Source organism: Ceratosolen solmsi, unplaced genomic scaffold (genome assembly GCF_000503995.2).
Source record: "Ceratosolen solmsi marchali unplaced genomic scaffold, CerSol_1.0 scaffold10, whole genome shotgun sequence".
Lineage (NCBI taxonomy): Eukaryota > Metazoa > Arthropoda > Insecta > Hymenoptera > Agaonidae > Ceratosolen > Ceratosolen solmsi.
Window position 1 is genome coordinate 17856025 of NW_011948412.1, and position 15106 is coordinate 17871130.

The 15106-nt window shown below is 23.1% G+C and overlaps 1 protein-coding gene across 10 annotated transcripts in view; it reads left to right on the forward strand.

Moving 5' to 3' along the window:
* The window catches only part of tmod (tropomodulin), a 102119-nt gene extending 89004 nt beyond the window's left edge, over positions 1–13115 (forward strand). For 7 of the 10 annotated variants that reach the window (XM_011498466.1, XM_011498502.1, XM_011498510.1 and 4 more), the window contains 5 exons: positions 200–420; positions 777–931; positions 1248–1344; positions 1468–1615; positions 4122–4268. In XM_011498466.1, coding sequence (XP_011496768.1) covers positions 200–420; positions 777–931; positions 1248–1344; positions 1468–1615; positions 4122–4240 — 740 coding nt within the window. In that variant the 3' untranslated portion in view covers positions 4241–4268. Of the gene's footprint in view, positions 1–199; positions 421–776; positions 932–1247; positions 1345–1467; positions 1616–2046; positions 2218–4121; positions 4269–5988; positions 6068–12322 lie in introns of those variants that run through there. The other 3 variants (XR_912831.1, XM_011498474.1, XM_011498486.1) reach the window with 3 other exon arrangements.
* Positions 13116–15106: the final 1991 nt, after the last annotated feature.

Consider the following 15106-nt stretch of genomic DNA (forward strand, 5'->3'; position numbering starts at 1 on the left):
CAGTTTTATACTTTTCAAATATTATTTTTATACAAGTGAGATTAAGTTGCGAATTAAAATAATATAATAATCAAATTGTATGTAATTCATAATTTAATATTCTATGACTTATATAGAATTTAAAAATATAAGAAGTAATATAAATTTAATATTGTTAACTTGAACAATAGTAACCACTGAACGTCTATATTTCTTGTAGCTATTCTTGGCTTCCATTCAATGATGAATCAAGACCAATACCATGCATCATTACTCAATTCTGGACAACCAGTAGGACTTGGTTGGGATGGTGTAACGAAAGCTAGTCAGCCGAAAGTTTTTCCTATCGATCCACCTAACGATACGGATGTTGACGAAACCATTAAGCGTGCTCGTGAAGACGATCGCACGCTAGTTGATTTAAATTGGAATAATATTAAGGTATTTAAAAATAAGCTACAGTGATATTAAGTTTAACTAAGCTATAATAAATAGCATGAATTATCTATTTCTAAATTATTTCTAATGATATATTAAGTATCGTGAAAATATAAATCATTACATTTATTATCGAACGAAGTATTCAAATTGCATTCTATTAAGTTCTATTAAATTTAATGGAATTATATACAACTGTCAATACGTTAATGTAATAGCAAAAAGTTTGGCATTTTATATAGAATTAAAATTTTATGATCTGAAAACTGTGTAATGAAATATATTTATAAAATCAGTTATTAACAGTGACATTTGTAAACATAGTATATTTATAAATATTCAATATTTTTGATTTACAGAATATTTCTGATGAAAAATTTTTCCAACTATTTGAAGCACTTGAAAATAATACACACCTTGAAACTCTTAGTTTAACAAATACAGGACTTACAGACAAGACTGCGCAACGATTAGCAGAGGCCATAGAGAAAAATTCGACTTTACGAGTATTGAAGTGAGTTTTTTAACTAGTTTATATAAAATTTAGATTATTAGATTATTAGATTATTTAAAATTTACAATACAGTTAAAGTAGTTTTAATAGATTCAAAGTTCTTATTAAAATTTAATACTGATGAAAGAAAATTTTTTCGAAAATCTCAGTAAATGTTTTTCTTTTTTATTTGATAGTAATCAAAGCATCGTTTATTTAAAAATAATAATAAATCATTATAAAATTAAAGGAATATATATTTATTAAATATTAAAGTTGAAGGATCATGCAACTTAATTAAATTTGATAAAAAGTAATGTTTCATTATTAATTTTAGCGTTGAAACAAATTTCATAAGCCCATCTGTGATAGTAAAACTCGTCAAGGCTCTCCTTAAAACGAAGGCTATCGAAGAGTTCAGATGTTCCAACCAGGTTTGTCGTTATTAGTGATAATATTTAGTGACAATTTTTTTTATTTTTATTATTTTCTTTTTTTCTTTTTTTTACGTTACTGTTTAATGTTTAAAGTTATAAAATTAATTTGTAAATTTTCAGAGGTCTCAAGTATTAGGTAATAAAATCGAAATGGAAATTACGCAGCTTGTAGAACAAAATCCAACATTACTTCGACTTGGTCTCCACCTTGAGTTTAACGACGCAAGACATCGGGTGGCAGCGCATCTTCAACGAAATATTGACAGGAGTAAGTATGCTAATTTTTTAATTTGACCAATTCTAATGTAATGATTTATACATATATTTATTATTATTGTTATTATTGTTATTATTATTATGTACAATTTTAAAATTTTAATTAGTTTGTTCATAATCATTATAATTTAATGAAATAGCATAGATATACAGATTTAGGTCGATTCACAAGCTGCTGATGATAAGCCCTGAAGAACTGAAGAGCATCTTTATAATATAATTAAATTTTAATCAATCAATTCCTATTAATTATATAATTATTTCCAGCAATTTGTTTATGAAATTTCATATTCATATTAAGCGCACAGAAATTATATCTTATATTTATTTATAACGAATAACTTAAGCAACCAACAGGACTTACTTAATATATAGTCATTTTAACGCATTTTTTGATTATTAAAAGACATATTTCTCCTCCAGATGGAAGCAACTGTATGGCAGACAATGAGGATTATATGACCAAATGCTTTTAAGCTTGCCTCTCATTATTCGCTTCGTAGTCTTACCTAGTGCTTTACTAGACAAATTCATCACTCAATCATCCCGATATATAAATCTATATTTATTCTTTATTTAATTAGCAGTTTTGAGGTAATTATGATACCCTCAAAATGTCTTTTTAATCCTTTATTTATGAAATTCATTATTTATCATTTTGTTTATATCCTAGTAAAAAGATTATTCCTGATTTCACTAAGTTTTTCTTGTCGTGTATTAAAAAAAAAAAGAAATTGTAAATCACTTTGCTATATATTTGGAAACGTGAATGAATATATTTATAAGTATTTTTTAAAGATGATAATACTGTCTTTTTAATTTTATGTAAATATACATATGTTCTTTTTACGTTTTTAAATACAATCACCAATCATTATGTGTTTGAACGTATACCTCTCATGGAATTTTTGTTAAATACTTACAATTATCTTTCATTTTCTTAAATTTATTATACATTTAACAAATTGAATTTTATGTGACCTCTCTTCTTTTTTACTTTTTGGCTAAATTTTTGTTTTCCTTTTTCAGTAAAGAGAAACAAAAACCCTGAGTATAGTGTTAGTTATACTGGTACGAATTTCATGTTATTTAAAAGGTTTATATTAGAAATGATTAGTCCCTTTTTTGCCTTTATTTTATTCAAATGAAAGTTTCAGAATAAAATGACAATTCACAAAGATTAAGATTTGCTTTATGCTTTTAATATGCTTTTTTTACAATTTTAAATGAATGCCGAAGTAAGTCATATAGATAGTTATTCCGTATCATAAAATTTTAGTATGATTTAATAGAAAAAGGAAACAATGATTTTAATCATTTCACGTTAAAATAAACTGCTAATGTATTTAGTGTAAATTGTGCTGTTTTAATTAACATCACATCAAGTGTGTTATCAATTCCTGTAAACCATTCTACTATTAACGTTTTTAATTTATTTTTCATATTATTATTCATGATTTTTCAAAGAATCAAGATGAATTACAGTGTCCTTTTACATAATCATTGTAATATATAACCTAATACTTCACTTTTTCATTGCTATTCGCATAATAGTGTAGAGTAACTTTTATTAAAAATGAGGTACTTATTCATATTATAAAAATATTCCAGACAAAACACTTTCATATACAATTAGCATTATTTTTCTAAAATAGATACAAAATAGAGTGATTAATTGAAATAAATTAGAATATTCTAATAAATCATAATGTATTCTAAAATTTATATTTTTAAATTTCTTCTTACGAACTAATAATACGTTATTATATATTTATTGTTATGCAGATTTTGCATATTTCCGCTATTAAATGTTCTTTCGTATTCTAAAGTTTTAATTTTTTCTTTTATATTTAAAAATTGGTTATTATATCGATTAGTTTGAAATCAAAATTAATGATGTTATTTTCGTCGACAAACGTAATATAATAATTGAATCTAATGCAGTTTTGTTGTATATATTTCGTTTTGATAAAAAGTTATGCGTGCATTTAAAGATAATATATAAAAATCTCTCGGTACAAGTAATTAATAATTATTCAAAATTATTATATATATATATATATATATATATATATATATATATATATTAAATACATAATCTTTAAATTTCAGGGAAAACAAAACTATTAAAATTAATTAAAAATAATTTTAAAAAATTATGCTCAAATTGTGTTCCATAGTAATAGCAATTAAATATATTTTTAATATTTTAATTATTTTTAGTGTAAAATTTTAATACAAAATCTTGTGCGTATGCATTAAAAAATTTTTTTGTACACTGGTTATACTACTACAATTTATAAATTATCACAAGTGTCTATATTTTTAAAATACTATGGCGGTTATGTTACCAGACAAATTAATGTATAATAATTCAAATTACATCCGAATTACTCAATTTGTCTTAAATATTCTTCAAACGTAAAAGTACTATATGAAGGATATTGAAACACAGATTGGAATGATACTTAATTTTAATATTCTGTCTAAATCAATAGTTCGTCGTGCCAAAGTCATGGAATGCAAAAAGACACAAGACTTAGAACTTTCTTATTCGAATACTGGCACCTTCGTGGGTACTACGAACTCCGAGTTTGATAAAAAAATTGAAGTTTAATACATTAACTCGTCGGCGTGAGTACTGCACTCGCTTTAAACATTGTTCATAAATGTTTTGTTACCCGAAAATTTTATAAGTGGTTTCGGTACTGCATCTAAAAGAATTTACTACTTGGCGAATTAATAATAAATCAGAGAAAGATTAAATTGAGTTTTATATCGTTAATTAATTCATATAGATTCCAGTTGCATCAATTGGTACAGATGTTTTTATTATTTTAAATAACTTCATATTAAAAATCTGTAGTAAACAATTTTTATACTTGAATAAATTTAGGAGATTTATAAATTTAAAGTAATTAATGCAATTTGAATGATCAATAAGGTGTTTAAATTTATATATACTAAGCTCAGGTATACTTTCAAAATTATATAAATTTACTTTCTAGATATTGGGCATTGAATTAAATGACTACTTACGCTTATTATGTTTTTGTCTTAATTTTTTAAAAATTTTTTTTAAATTGTACAAATTTATTAAATTTATTTCGGTGCTTCGAGACCACTTTTCTTGTTACATATTCAATTTAGAACAATTAACGATTAATATATTGTGAACAATTTCAATTAACAATGAATTAATAATATATATAGCATATTTATTATTTATTTTTTAAATCATTTATAAATACCAGCCGTTGCCCAAATTTATTTTCAATGTTATTTTGTCAATAATATTGTTTGTGATTACTTGATATACTAATTAATTGGTGGGTATTAGGATTAGTTATATGTGGATTAGGTGAACTTAAATGTCCTTAATTTAAAGTTTAATATAATAATATAATTTAATGAATGTATCATATAAATGCTACATCCAAATTAAGACAAATTTTTTTCATTAAAATTTTATATATAACGATAAATTATTATTTTAGTTTTATTAATAAAAAATAGATATAGTTTTAAAGCTTAGCCCATAAGATTTATAAATATTTTCATTTATAATATATAATTATTTTTTTATTTTTTTAAGATACATTAGTAAAATTCAAATTATCGAATTATAAATCGAATTGATTCAGTTTTATCAATAATATCGAGAATTTTCTATGTCTTGTGCAACAAATTTTTCTACTTTGGCTTCACTCTAATAATGTATTTGTTTATATTTATTTTATCATTTCTTTAAATAGGTTATTATAATAAAAAATTGAATTTAATAAGAAATCGAGCACAGTGAGATGTTAGACGTGAAAATGAGACATGCTTTTTTAATATTTCTTCTAGATACACACGCCCAGACAACTTTAACAAAAAAAAAAAACAAAAAAATGATCTTTAGAAATCTGTGAAAATACCTCAAAATTAACTGTATTGAAAAATATTATTAGTCGAGTTGCTGATTCATTTAAATTTAATAATGTTATTTTATTAAATTTTACAGTTTCAAAAAAAATCTATACCAATATATTTAATTGTGAAATAAAATTTAACAGAACACTTTTAATTTCATTTTATGTAATAATTATTTCATAAATTTTATTTAAAAATAAGTTGATTTATAAACGTTTAATTTTGAGGCATATTCACTCATATAAATCATTACATCAATCTAAAATATTTAAATTACAACATTTTCTAAAGTTTACTGTCACTTCTAAAAAATGATAAAAAGGACTTTAATACGAAAGCTCCTATCCCAATTATCAAACGCTACCCCTATTATAAAAACAAAAACAAAAAGAAAGAGAGAAATATTATCAGACATTAATTCACAGCGCATTTGTTATTCTTTCCTAACAGTACGGAAAGACCTAACGTTGCGACTGCAGTTCCGATTCTTTAACATGAACCACAGGAAACCCGCCCTTATTAAGTAAAGGTATACATGCCTGCTGAAAAACTATATTCTCCTAAGTTTTTCTATTCTTTGAGTTTTCTAGCCACAATATTTCGACTTCTAGTATTATGATTAATGATAGATCTAACGGTTTTTTTCGTTATATTTCAATAAATAGAAAATAAAAAATTCAAGAATAAACATTTTTTTAATTTGGTATGTATACGTGTTGGAATCATTGAAAATAAATGAAAAACGACATTAAAGATAAATGTTCTAATTAATTTTTTATCTTATTAAAATAATATTTTAGAATAATTTACTACAAATTCATTTGTATTTCAAATATATACTTTTGTAACCAATAATTCTTACCGCTAGCAATTATTAATACAATAAACTAAAATTTTTTTTTTAATTTTTTTGTTAAACTTTTTCATTCACGTAATAATAAGTTTGTAAGATAGTTAATATTTTATATAAATCTCATTAAATTTTTATGATTTTATACTATATTTTTTAATAACACGATACTCATGACATTCCGATATTTGATTTCGAAATTAAATGTTTAAAATTAGCCATTAAATTTTTGTTCTCTAATTTATTTAATTTCATTAGAAAATCTTGGGAGTATGTGGTGCTCTAAGTTTTTTGAAAGTCATTTGTATTTAGGTTTTGTTTCTTAATTTTACCGCTTATCAGAAGTAACAGCTTCAATAATCCGTACATAATTAAATATTTTTATAATCATTGCATGCGAGTAAAGCTTGAAGATTATGAGCTTGATTTCAGTATATTTAAGGCAACTAGCTTTTGAATACAACTCATTACTAACAATATTATTATAACCGTGTTCAAGGTATTTATATTTATTATTTACAAATATAATTTCAATTTAAATTCCTTTAAATCTTTAGACATATTTTCTATTTTTATTTTAATATTTTTAACGTAAGATAGTAAGAATTAAATTTACCTTTTATTAAAGAAATTACAGACCCATACTTGAATAATTTATAAGTATATTTCATTCTACTTTCATATTACTCGACATACACACATGCGCGCGCGTGCCATATATAATTTTAATTTCAAAATAATTTAACAAACATTGTATTGATTTTCACTAAATAATAAATTTTTTTGAAGAAATTTTTTTTAAATGTATTAATCAATTTTTTAATAAAGAAAAAGTAATAGCTAATAGTTTTTATAGATGTACATATTTTTTATCTTTTTGAGTAAATGCGTATTGAATTAAATTCATATCAATACAGTTTTAAAGAAATACTTTGAATGCAAATATAGTTTGTTTAGTTTGTTCTTATTGTATAAAACCAACATTTTTATTTAATCTCTATATATTTTATTTAACTTTGTGTATATATATATATATATATATATATATATATATATATATATATATATTACAAAAAAAAAATTTACATTGTTTACCCCTTCATTTTTAAATGTTCGACTTTAGATTATGAAATAAAAAATGATCAAATAATATTAAATGTAATTAATTGTATAGGTAATGTTATATATACATTTTCTTAGAATTGAAAAATTTGGAAATCTGAAAATAAAAATAATGTCAACTAATCATGTAGCGAAGATTTATATGTTTATATTTTTATAATGTCAAGCTAATGTTCTTCGATATAATTGAGCAATACATTAATCTTATAAGAAATTGCGATTCCTATATAAATAATATCTATATTATGTTTATGAAAGTTGTTGCTAGCAGCAAAATGATCATATAATATTTCTTAAATACAACAACGTAATAATACAATTTAAAAAATATGAATGGTACCGTCGAACAGTAATTATAATATACATTAAAGTGAATTTATCTATATTTGTCATTATTAATCATTGATGTATTAAAATCAAATGAACGGGTCGATACGAGTATAAATTAGTTTACGATACGATTTATTGACTACAATTCGTTTCTCAGGAAGCAATGAATAAGAGTTTCGGTGTGCCGTTTGTTATTACTGCTCATTGAACTCAAACTACCTCACCTGACACGCTAATTTCGCTAGACGTACGTCGCGTGACGACCTGTAACTCGTCTCACCATGCCGTCACTCTACTCCCGGGCTCGCCCTTTCCCAACTCAATACTCTTCTATTCTCGTGAGCTTCGGGGCTTATTATCTCGTTATTCACCTGGCGGTGGTATAAATTTTGTGTAAAACAGGGAAAAAGGATATAAAGATAGAGAGAAACGATAGAGTGAGAGAAGATAAAAAATTGTAGATTGAAGTTATTGTAGGTGCTCTAATTTTTGTTGAATTAATCGATCGTGTTATTCGACATTTTACATGAATGTGAGGAAAACTTACTTTATACGAATTATATATCAGAATTGTATTTTAATATTTAAATCAATTTTCATTATCTATTGATATTGATTGAATGTGTCATAGGTTGATATTACAATTTTCAACAGTTTTTAATTGTAATCAAATTATAATTTACTTGACACGACGAAATCTAACACTAGTTCATTCTTAACTGGTAATAATCGTTTTAAATTCTAAGAGATTTAAATTAGTACATGCATATTCAACCTCGTAAATAAACTTGTCTAAATTATTTAATATCTCTCTCTCTCTCTCTATCTGCTTGTTTATCTTCGTTCCTTCCACTTTATTTGTATTTCATATTTTAACATTAAACAAACTTTCAATATATCCTAGTAAAAAAGTGATTCTTATAGACTCTTAATCAGATTATGTTTTTGAAGTTATCGTATTGAGAAAAAGTTGAATAAAATAATAATCAGTTTTCTAAAGTAAATTTCCCGTACCAACTTGTCGACTCTAAAGTTATAATCAACTTTAAAAAAAAAATTAAATATTACTCACGTGTGATATATACAAATAATATTTTATCAGAGATATTTATAATTAAAAACAAATGTGTATATATTCTTATTCATAATGTTGATTTAATTTGAAATCTCACTTTAAATAGGTATATTTAATAATTTATATAATAAATTAATAAATTAAATAATAATAAATTTCAAATAGGTATTTATATTATATTGAATAGGTTTATAAAATACTATTACATTAATAAGACAATTTTAAAACTAGTAAGAATTATATATAATAGAATTTTTTTCAAATAAACTATGTTTCATAAGTAATAGAGATGAAGAGATATACAGTGATGTTTATAATATAATTGATTTAAATTTTATTGCCAATCTATAAGATATACACAAAAAAAATTCTAGTTTAACTAGAAAATTCGAACAATCGAGCTTACAGTAATTAATGTAATTTATTTTCCTATTATTATCTTTATTATATCGTAATTTTAGCAAAACCGAAAAAAAATTCATTAATAATTAGATAGCATAATGTTAATACAAATATTTTTCTAATTTTTAATTCATTAAAAATAATTTACATCATTTATTATGGAATTATTATGTGTGCAAAATACGAACATTTCATAAAAAATATTATTTATAATTCAAATTTCATGCGCCTACCATTAAAAAAAATTTTACATATGCCTTACAAAAATAGAATTAGATGTCATTAAATTTTATCTTTGTTTTGTATTTGCAAAAATTAATATATATAAAAATATATAGTTATAGTTAAAATGTATGTAATTTAATTAAAAGTACAATTTATTAAGATTTGAAAATTAATTGGTAATATATTCTAAATATTTACAATATTTAGTTTAAGTTAGATAATTCTCGATGATATTTTAGTAAATTCATCAACGTTACTTTTGATTTACATGTGATGATAATAATTTATTTTAATAAAAATATATAATTGTTAATTGATAGAGAACGATTTCTATTTCTAGAGATTTCTACTATTACAGATGTATTGAAGATAATTTATTATTTAGTTTGAGCAAAGATTTTTTAGTTTTTATTTTATTGGTATATAAAATATTTATTTAAACATCTACATTATCATTTAAATAATGAGATAAATTAAAAATTTATTATTATTCCATTTATTTTTACGTTTTTTACTGAACACATTGTAATTATTACGGTACTTAAGTTTTAAATGATATGAGCACAAAATAAAATAGTACATAGAATATATATATATATATATATATGATGAATAAAACACATCAACGTTTATGTTAGTAGGTACATTTGCTTTTTGCAGTCGATAAACAGAGCAGATTAAAATGTGCAATTTAAGTCGATAAGCTTTAAAGTATTTATGCCTTTTTTACTGTTTATTTTTCGAAAAAATTGTACATTTAAAATAAAAATGTTTGAAGGATTATATCAATAACTTAAAAAATTTCAGACAAGTTGGATTATAATTTGGAAGTAAAATTAACATCAGTATTTAAAAATCTTTAAATTTCTCATTTAAAATTCCAGGTATTATAACACAATACTAAATAGAAAAAAATTTATTATGGTATATGCGTATGCTTTTTTTATTTATATATGCTAGATTGTTTGTTTGTTTTGCATTAATAACTTACATTAATAATGTATGCCTAAAATTTCCACTGTTAAACAAAATACTAACAGTATTTAATTTTATGAAATTTGTTCAATTAACACTAATGATTAAATAGATATTTTGTTCATATTGATTTATCGTTTAAACCATGTTTTTCTTCATTTTTTCTATAACTTTCTAGGCATGTTTTAAAATGTATAATTGTTGAATGACCACTATATTAATGATATTACGAGCTCCTAAAAATTACTATGGCTAATTGATCTACCGAAATGGAAATGGTAAAGATTTTTCAACTCAATCAATTATTGTGAGGATTGTACATGGAAATATTGCAATTTTACGAAAGAGGATTAAACAAGTGTTTGCTTTTAGTAATGTTATAATTTTCATTTAGTAAAATTAAAGTCATTAAAATATTAGCTTTTATGTTTATATAATATAGAAAGCTTTAATAAATAAAATTTAAGTCTATAAATATTTACAAAATTCGTCTTTGTGGATATGGATGTGTATGTACTGGTGCATAGGAAATTTGATTAAACACTGGTACGAGTATGCAATGTATTGCATAAATACATGTAAATAACATTCCTTTTGTCTTTTGAGTGTTTACTTGATTTATTTCATAACTTTCTGTTTCTCTGAAATAATAATTTTAAAGTTATAAAGTATTATTCCTGTATTTTAAATTCGTTTTTATAGATTTTTCTATTATAAGAGATTTATATGCTATGAATTACATATAAATTTTATTTATAGTATTTTCCTTTGTCCCTCCGACAATTATAATCATAAAAGAATTACACGTACTTTTTTATATATTCAGTCTAATGAAAAAAAGAAAAATTATGTATAAAGATGTTTAATACAAATTTTTTCTGCGTCCAATTTTCGTCTTATATAATAGTTTGTATTTTGATAAAATTTGTAGCAAAATAAAAAATATTAATTTGAGTTTTAGTTTTATTTTAATTTTTAATTTAATCTGATCACCCATAATGATTTAAACTGCAAAATTAAATTTTCTTTATAATTTTTTATTTGATAATCAGGAATGCTACAAATTGTGAAAAACAATTAAAATTATTTTGCTTCACATTGTTCGTGTAAAATCAGATGAATTTCGGTAAAAATTAATTAAAATATTAGTAGTTTGCCGGATGGTGTGGGATTTTATTTACTCGATATAATCATCAAGTGATTTGAAAATTGCATATCTAAATGGAATTTATACATTATATCTATGTATATCTTATTGCAAAGTAATTTGTATATTACAACGGAGCACGCGAATTGTATTAATAGAGTGGAAAATGTCTATATAAACTCACTTTACTTAATTTGATAACAGTTGGTAAAGCTTAGTTTCTAAGCTTATTAAGGGCTTTCAAATCTGCATTACAAAATATTGCTAAATAAATGAAAAATGTAATAAATAATTTAATTTTAATTTTTCGTTGAATTATTCCAAAAATTTATATACGTATTTACTGACAAATATTCCATTTTACAGAAATACTGTATTTTTAGTAATGCAAAAGTTATTTGTTTGAGAATGTACATAATTTTTCTCACTAAAAATCGTTAAATGAAAACTATTTTAAATTAATTTTTTTTTCTTTATTAAAATTTAACAAAAAGAGATAATTATTACGATTCACTTTGGAAATCTTAAGCGTTGTTATAAATATCTTATAAACGAAACTACTACAGTCAATAACGCAGATATGAAAATCCTTTCAAGCAATAATTTATAAAAAAAACTATAATAATGCACTGTGTAATTTGTTGGATATTTGTTGCAGTACGGCAGTCCCGGCTCGGGGTGGCGACATCCTAATGCAATGTGGTCTGTCTCTCCTAAGTATATTTATAATATACAATACTTTTTACTTTAGACACTCCTGCACCGCTGTATATATATATATTCAACTTTAGCACACTTACAAAAAAGCAACACATGGTTATATAATTATTATTACAACTACTATTATACAATTAGCGTTTATAAGCTTCGATCGACCAGATGAAGACGAAGATACTTACAGTGCTTTATTGTCAAAGCTGGGTTGAGCTTTTCAATTTCAATTTTTCATTCAATGCGTACACACATTCATAAAAATGCGCTTAATTCTAATATCGCGATTTGTACGCAAATAGATATGTAACTTTTTGTATGTAATTTTTGCAAGAAAAATTTTCCATTTTAACGCAATTACCTGAATACATTCGTAATTGTTCTGATTATTTTTATGATCTATTTTTCATTTTCTTCTTACACAAGTACGATAGAAAAGGTTAGAAATACATTTTATTTATTTATTTATTAATTTTTTAAAATATTTTCCGGAAACACATCCGCGAATTTTGATGGAAACTCTTAATGGAGTAATAATTTCTTGCCAATGCATACATAGTTCATAGTAATTATTTTAGAAGCGTGAACGAAAATTGCCGTATATTTAAGACTTGAAAATAAAATAATTCCTCTATTAATATAAATTTTTAATAATAATCAAGCAAATGAATTGAGATAAATGATATGTTACTTAAGTAAAATGAGCATCTAATACACTTTTTAAGAGATTGAAAATATGATGAAATAAATATCAAGTATTTATTAAAAATACATTTTTCGTTTAAAGACTTCTTAACATTAACGTATTTTAATAGCTTTTCAGCTTTTATTATTATTATTTTTTTCTTTTCATTGTTTTTTTTTATAATAAAGTAGTAAACTCTTACAAATTATTATTATTTTCTGCATGATTATTATTAGGTTTATATCCTTTATCCTTTCACGTCTTTAAGTACAATCAATTTTTAGATTCATAAAGGTTCAGATTAAAAAACTTTTATCCGAGTATTCATAATATAGGTCATATTGTCGAGCTTTCATGGTTAACTAAAACTAATTTTCTTTGAAAATTTTATAATTTTTAACTCGAATTAAATATTTGTATGATGTAAAATTGTATTTATATTAAAATTGTTATAATTTGATCCAGCTTTGACAAATTTACTGAGTGATAAAATAATAACAAAATGCACAAAAATTAAATTGTGGAAAAATGTTTTACATTGACGATATTATTTTAATACCCATTGAAATTAAATAAACTACGAATAAAAAGATTTAACTCTCGATTATGTGTCAAAAGCTTTATATTCATTATGTTATAAATTGATATTATTTTAAATGTCATTGTACAAACTGCCAAAGATATATATATGTAATGTTCGTGAAGTAAAAAAAGCACTGTTCCGTCCTATTTATATATTGTTTTACGTGATCAAAATCTGTTTCCACCTCGTTACAAATGTTTTATATATCGTCTTTTTGTACCATTACAAGCTGTGGACGTCTTCTCGATTTCGTCGATCGTTCTTTCATAAAGATGAAAGAGAAAAACTATTGTACGTCGGCACGTGTGTCACACAATATAAAGGTTATTTTTTATCTTTAATGATAATTAATGTCTGTACATTTTGCACGTGTTTGGAATTTACATTCAGAAAAAATCAAAAAAAAAAAAAAACAAAAAAAAAATAAAAAAAAACTGACGAACATCATAATAATACGCTACTCTGCTCAAAATTAAATTAAATATGCACAAAAATGAGGGAAACAATCAGATAAAAAACAACCGTCCTGTAAATTTCGGTCTTTGTTTCTGAATGTAAAGTCGAAGGTAATCAAATTATTATTGTAAAAATCGCCATTGCTAATATTAGTATATAAAATTAATTTTAATATTGTTTAAGTGCATGCTTGTAACTTGCGTTCTCGATTTTATATAAGTCAGAGTACTGTAATATGTTATATTATTATTTTTATTATAATTATTATTATGAATATTATTATTATTATTCAAATGAGAGAATTGTCTATACGTGTATACTTTATATTGCGTGAAGATTATATTATAATCTGAGAAAAGAAAACATTTTATAACACTTTGTCGCAGAATAAACGTATACGTTGTTCATGTCGTGTAGATTATTTGTTGTTTACTTTTTTTCTTTCCATACGCAGATAAATTTTTCCATATGTAGAAAGAGAAATAGTAAGGTATGACCTATACATATGTTTACAGAAATTACAAAAACTAACCAAAGCTATGATATAATACAACATTAAGTTTCATTGTATGTATGATTTCATCGAAGTTACACAAATATATGATAATAATGATTAAGTGAATTTTTTACCTTCTCTTTCCTTTTTTATTTGTTAAAATTTTTCCTATACAAATAATTTGTATGCCTTCAATATAATATGTAAAGTGTAAGTTAACCAATTTTTAGACATATAAGTTATACATGTAAAACATAACATGAATAAATATAAATTATTGTAGAACATTTAATATTAATTTTGTAACGATTCCTATTCTATTAAAAATAATTTAATATAGTATACGCTTTTATAATATAAGTTATAAGTGTTTTTATAAAAAAAATTAGAAAATCTAACTGAATAAATTAATGTTAGTGACAGCAATTATGCTACAACTTATATTAAAAAAATTACCTGCAAATTATTTATTTATTATAATAAGATATTGCTTGAAGTTTAATCAACGTTG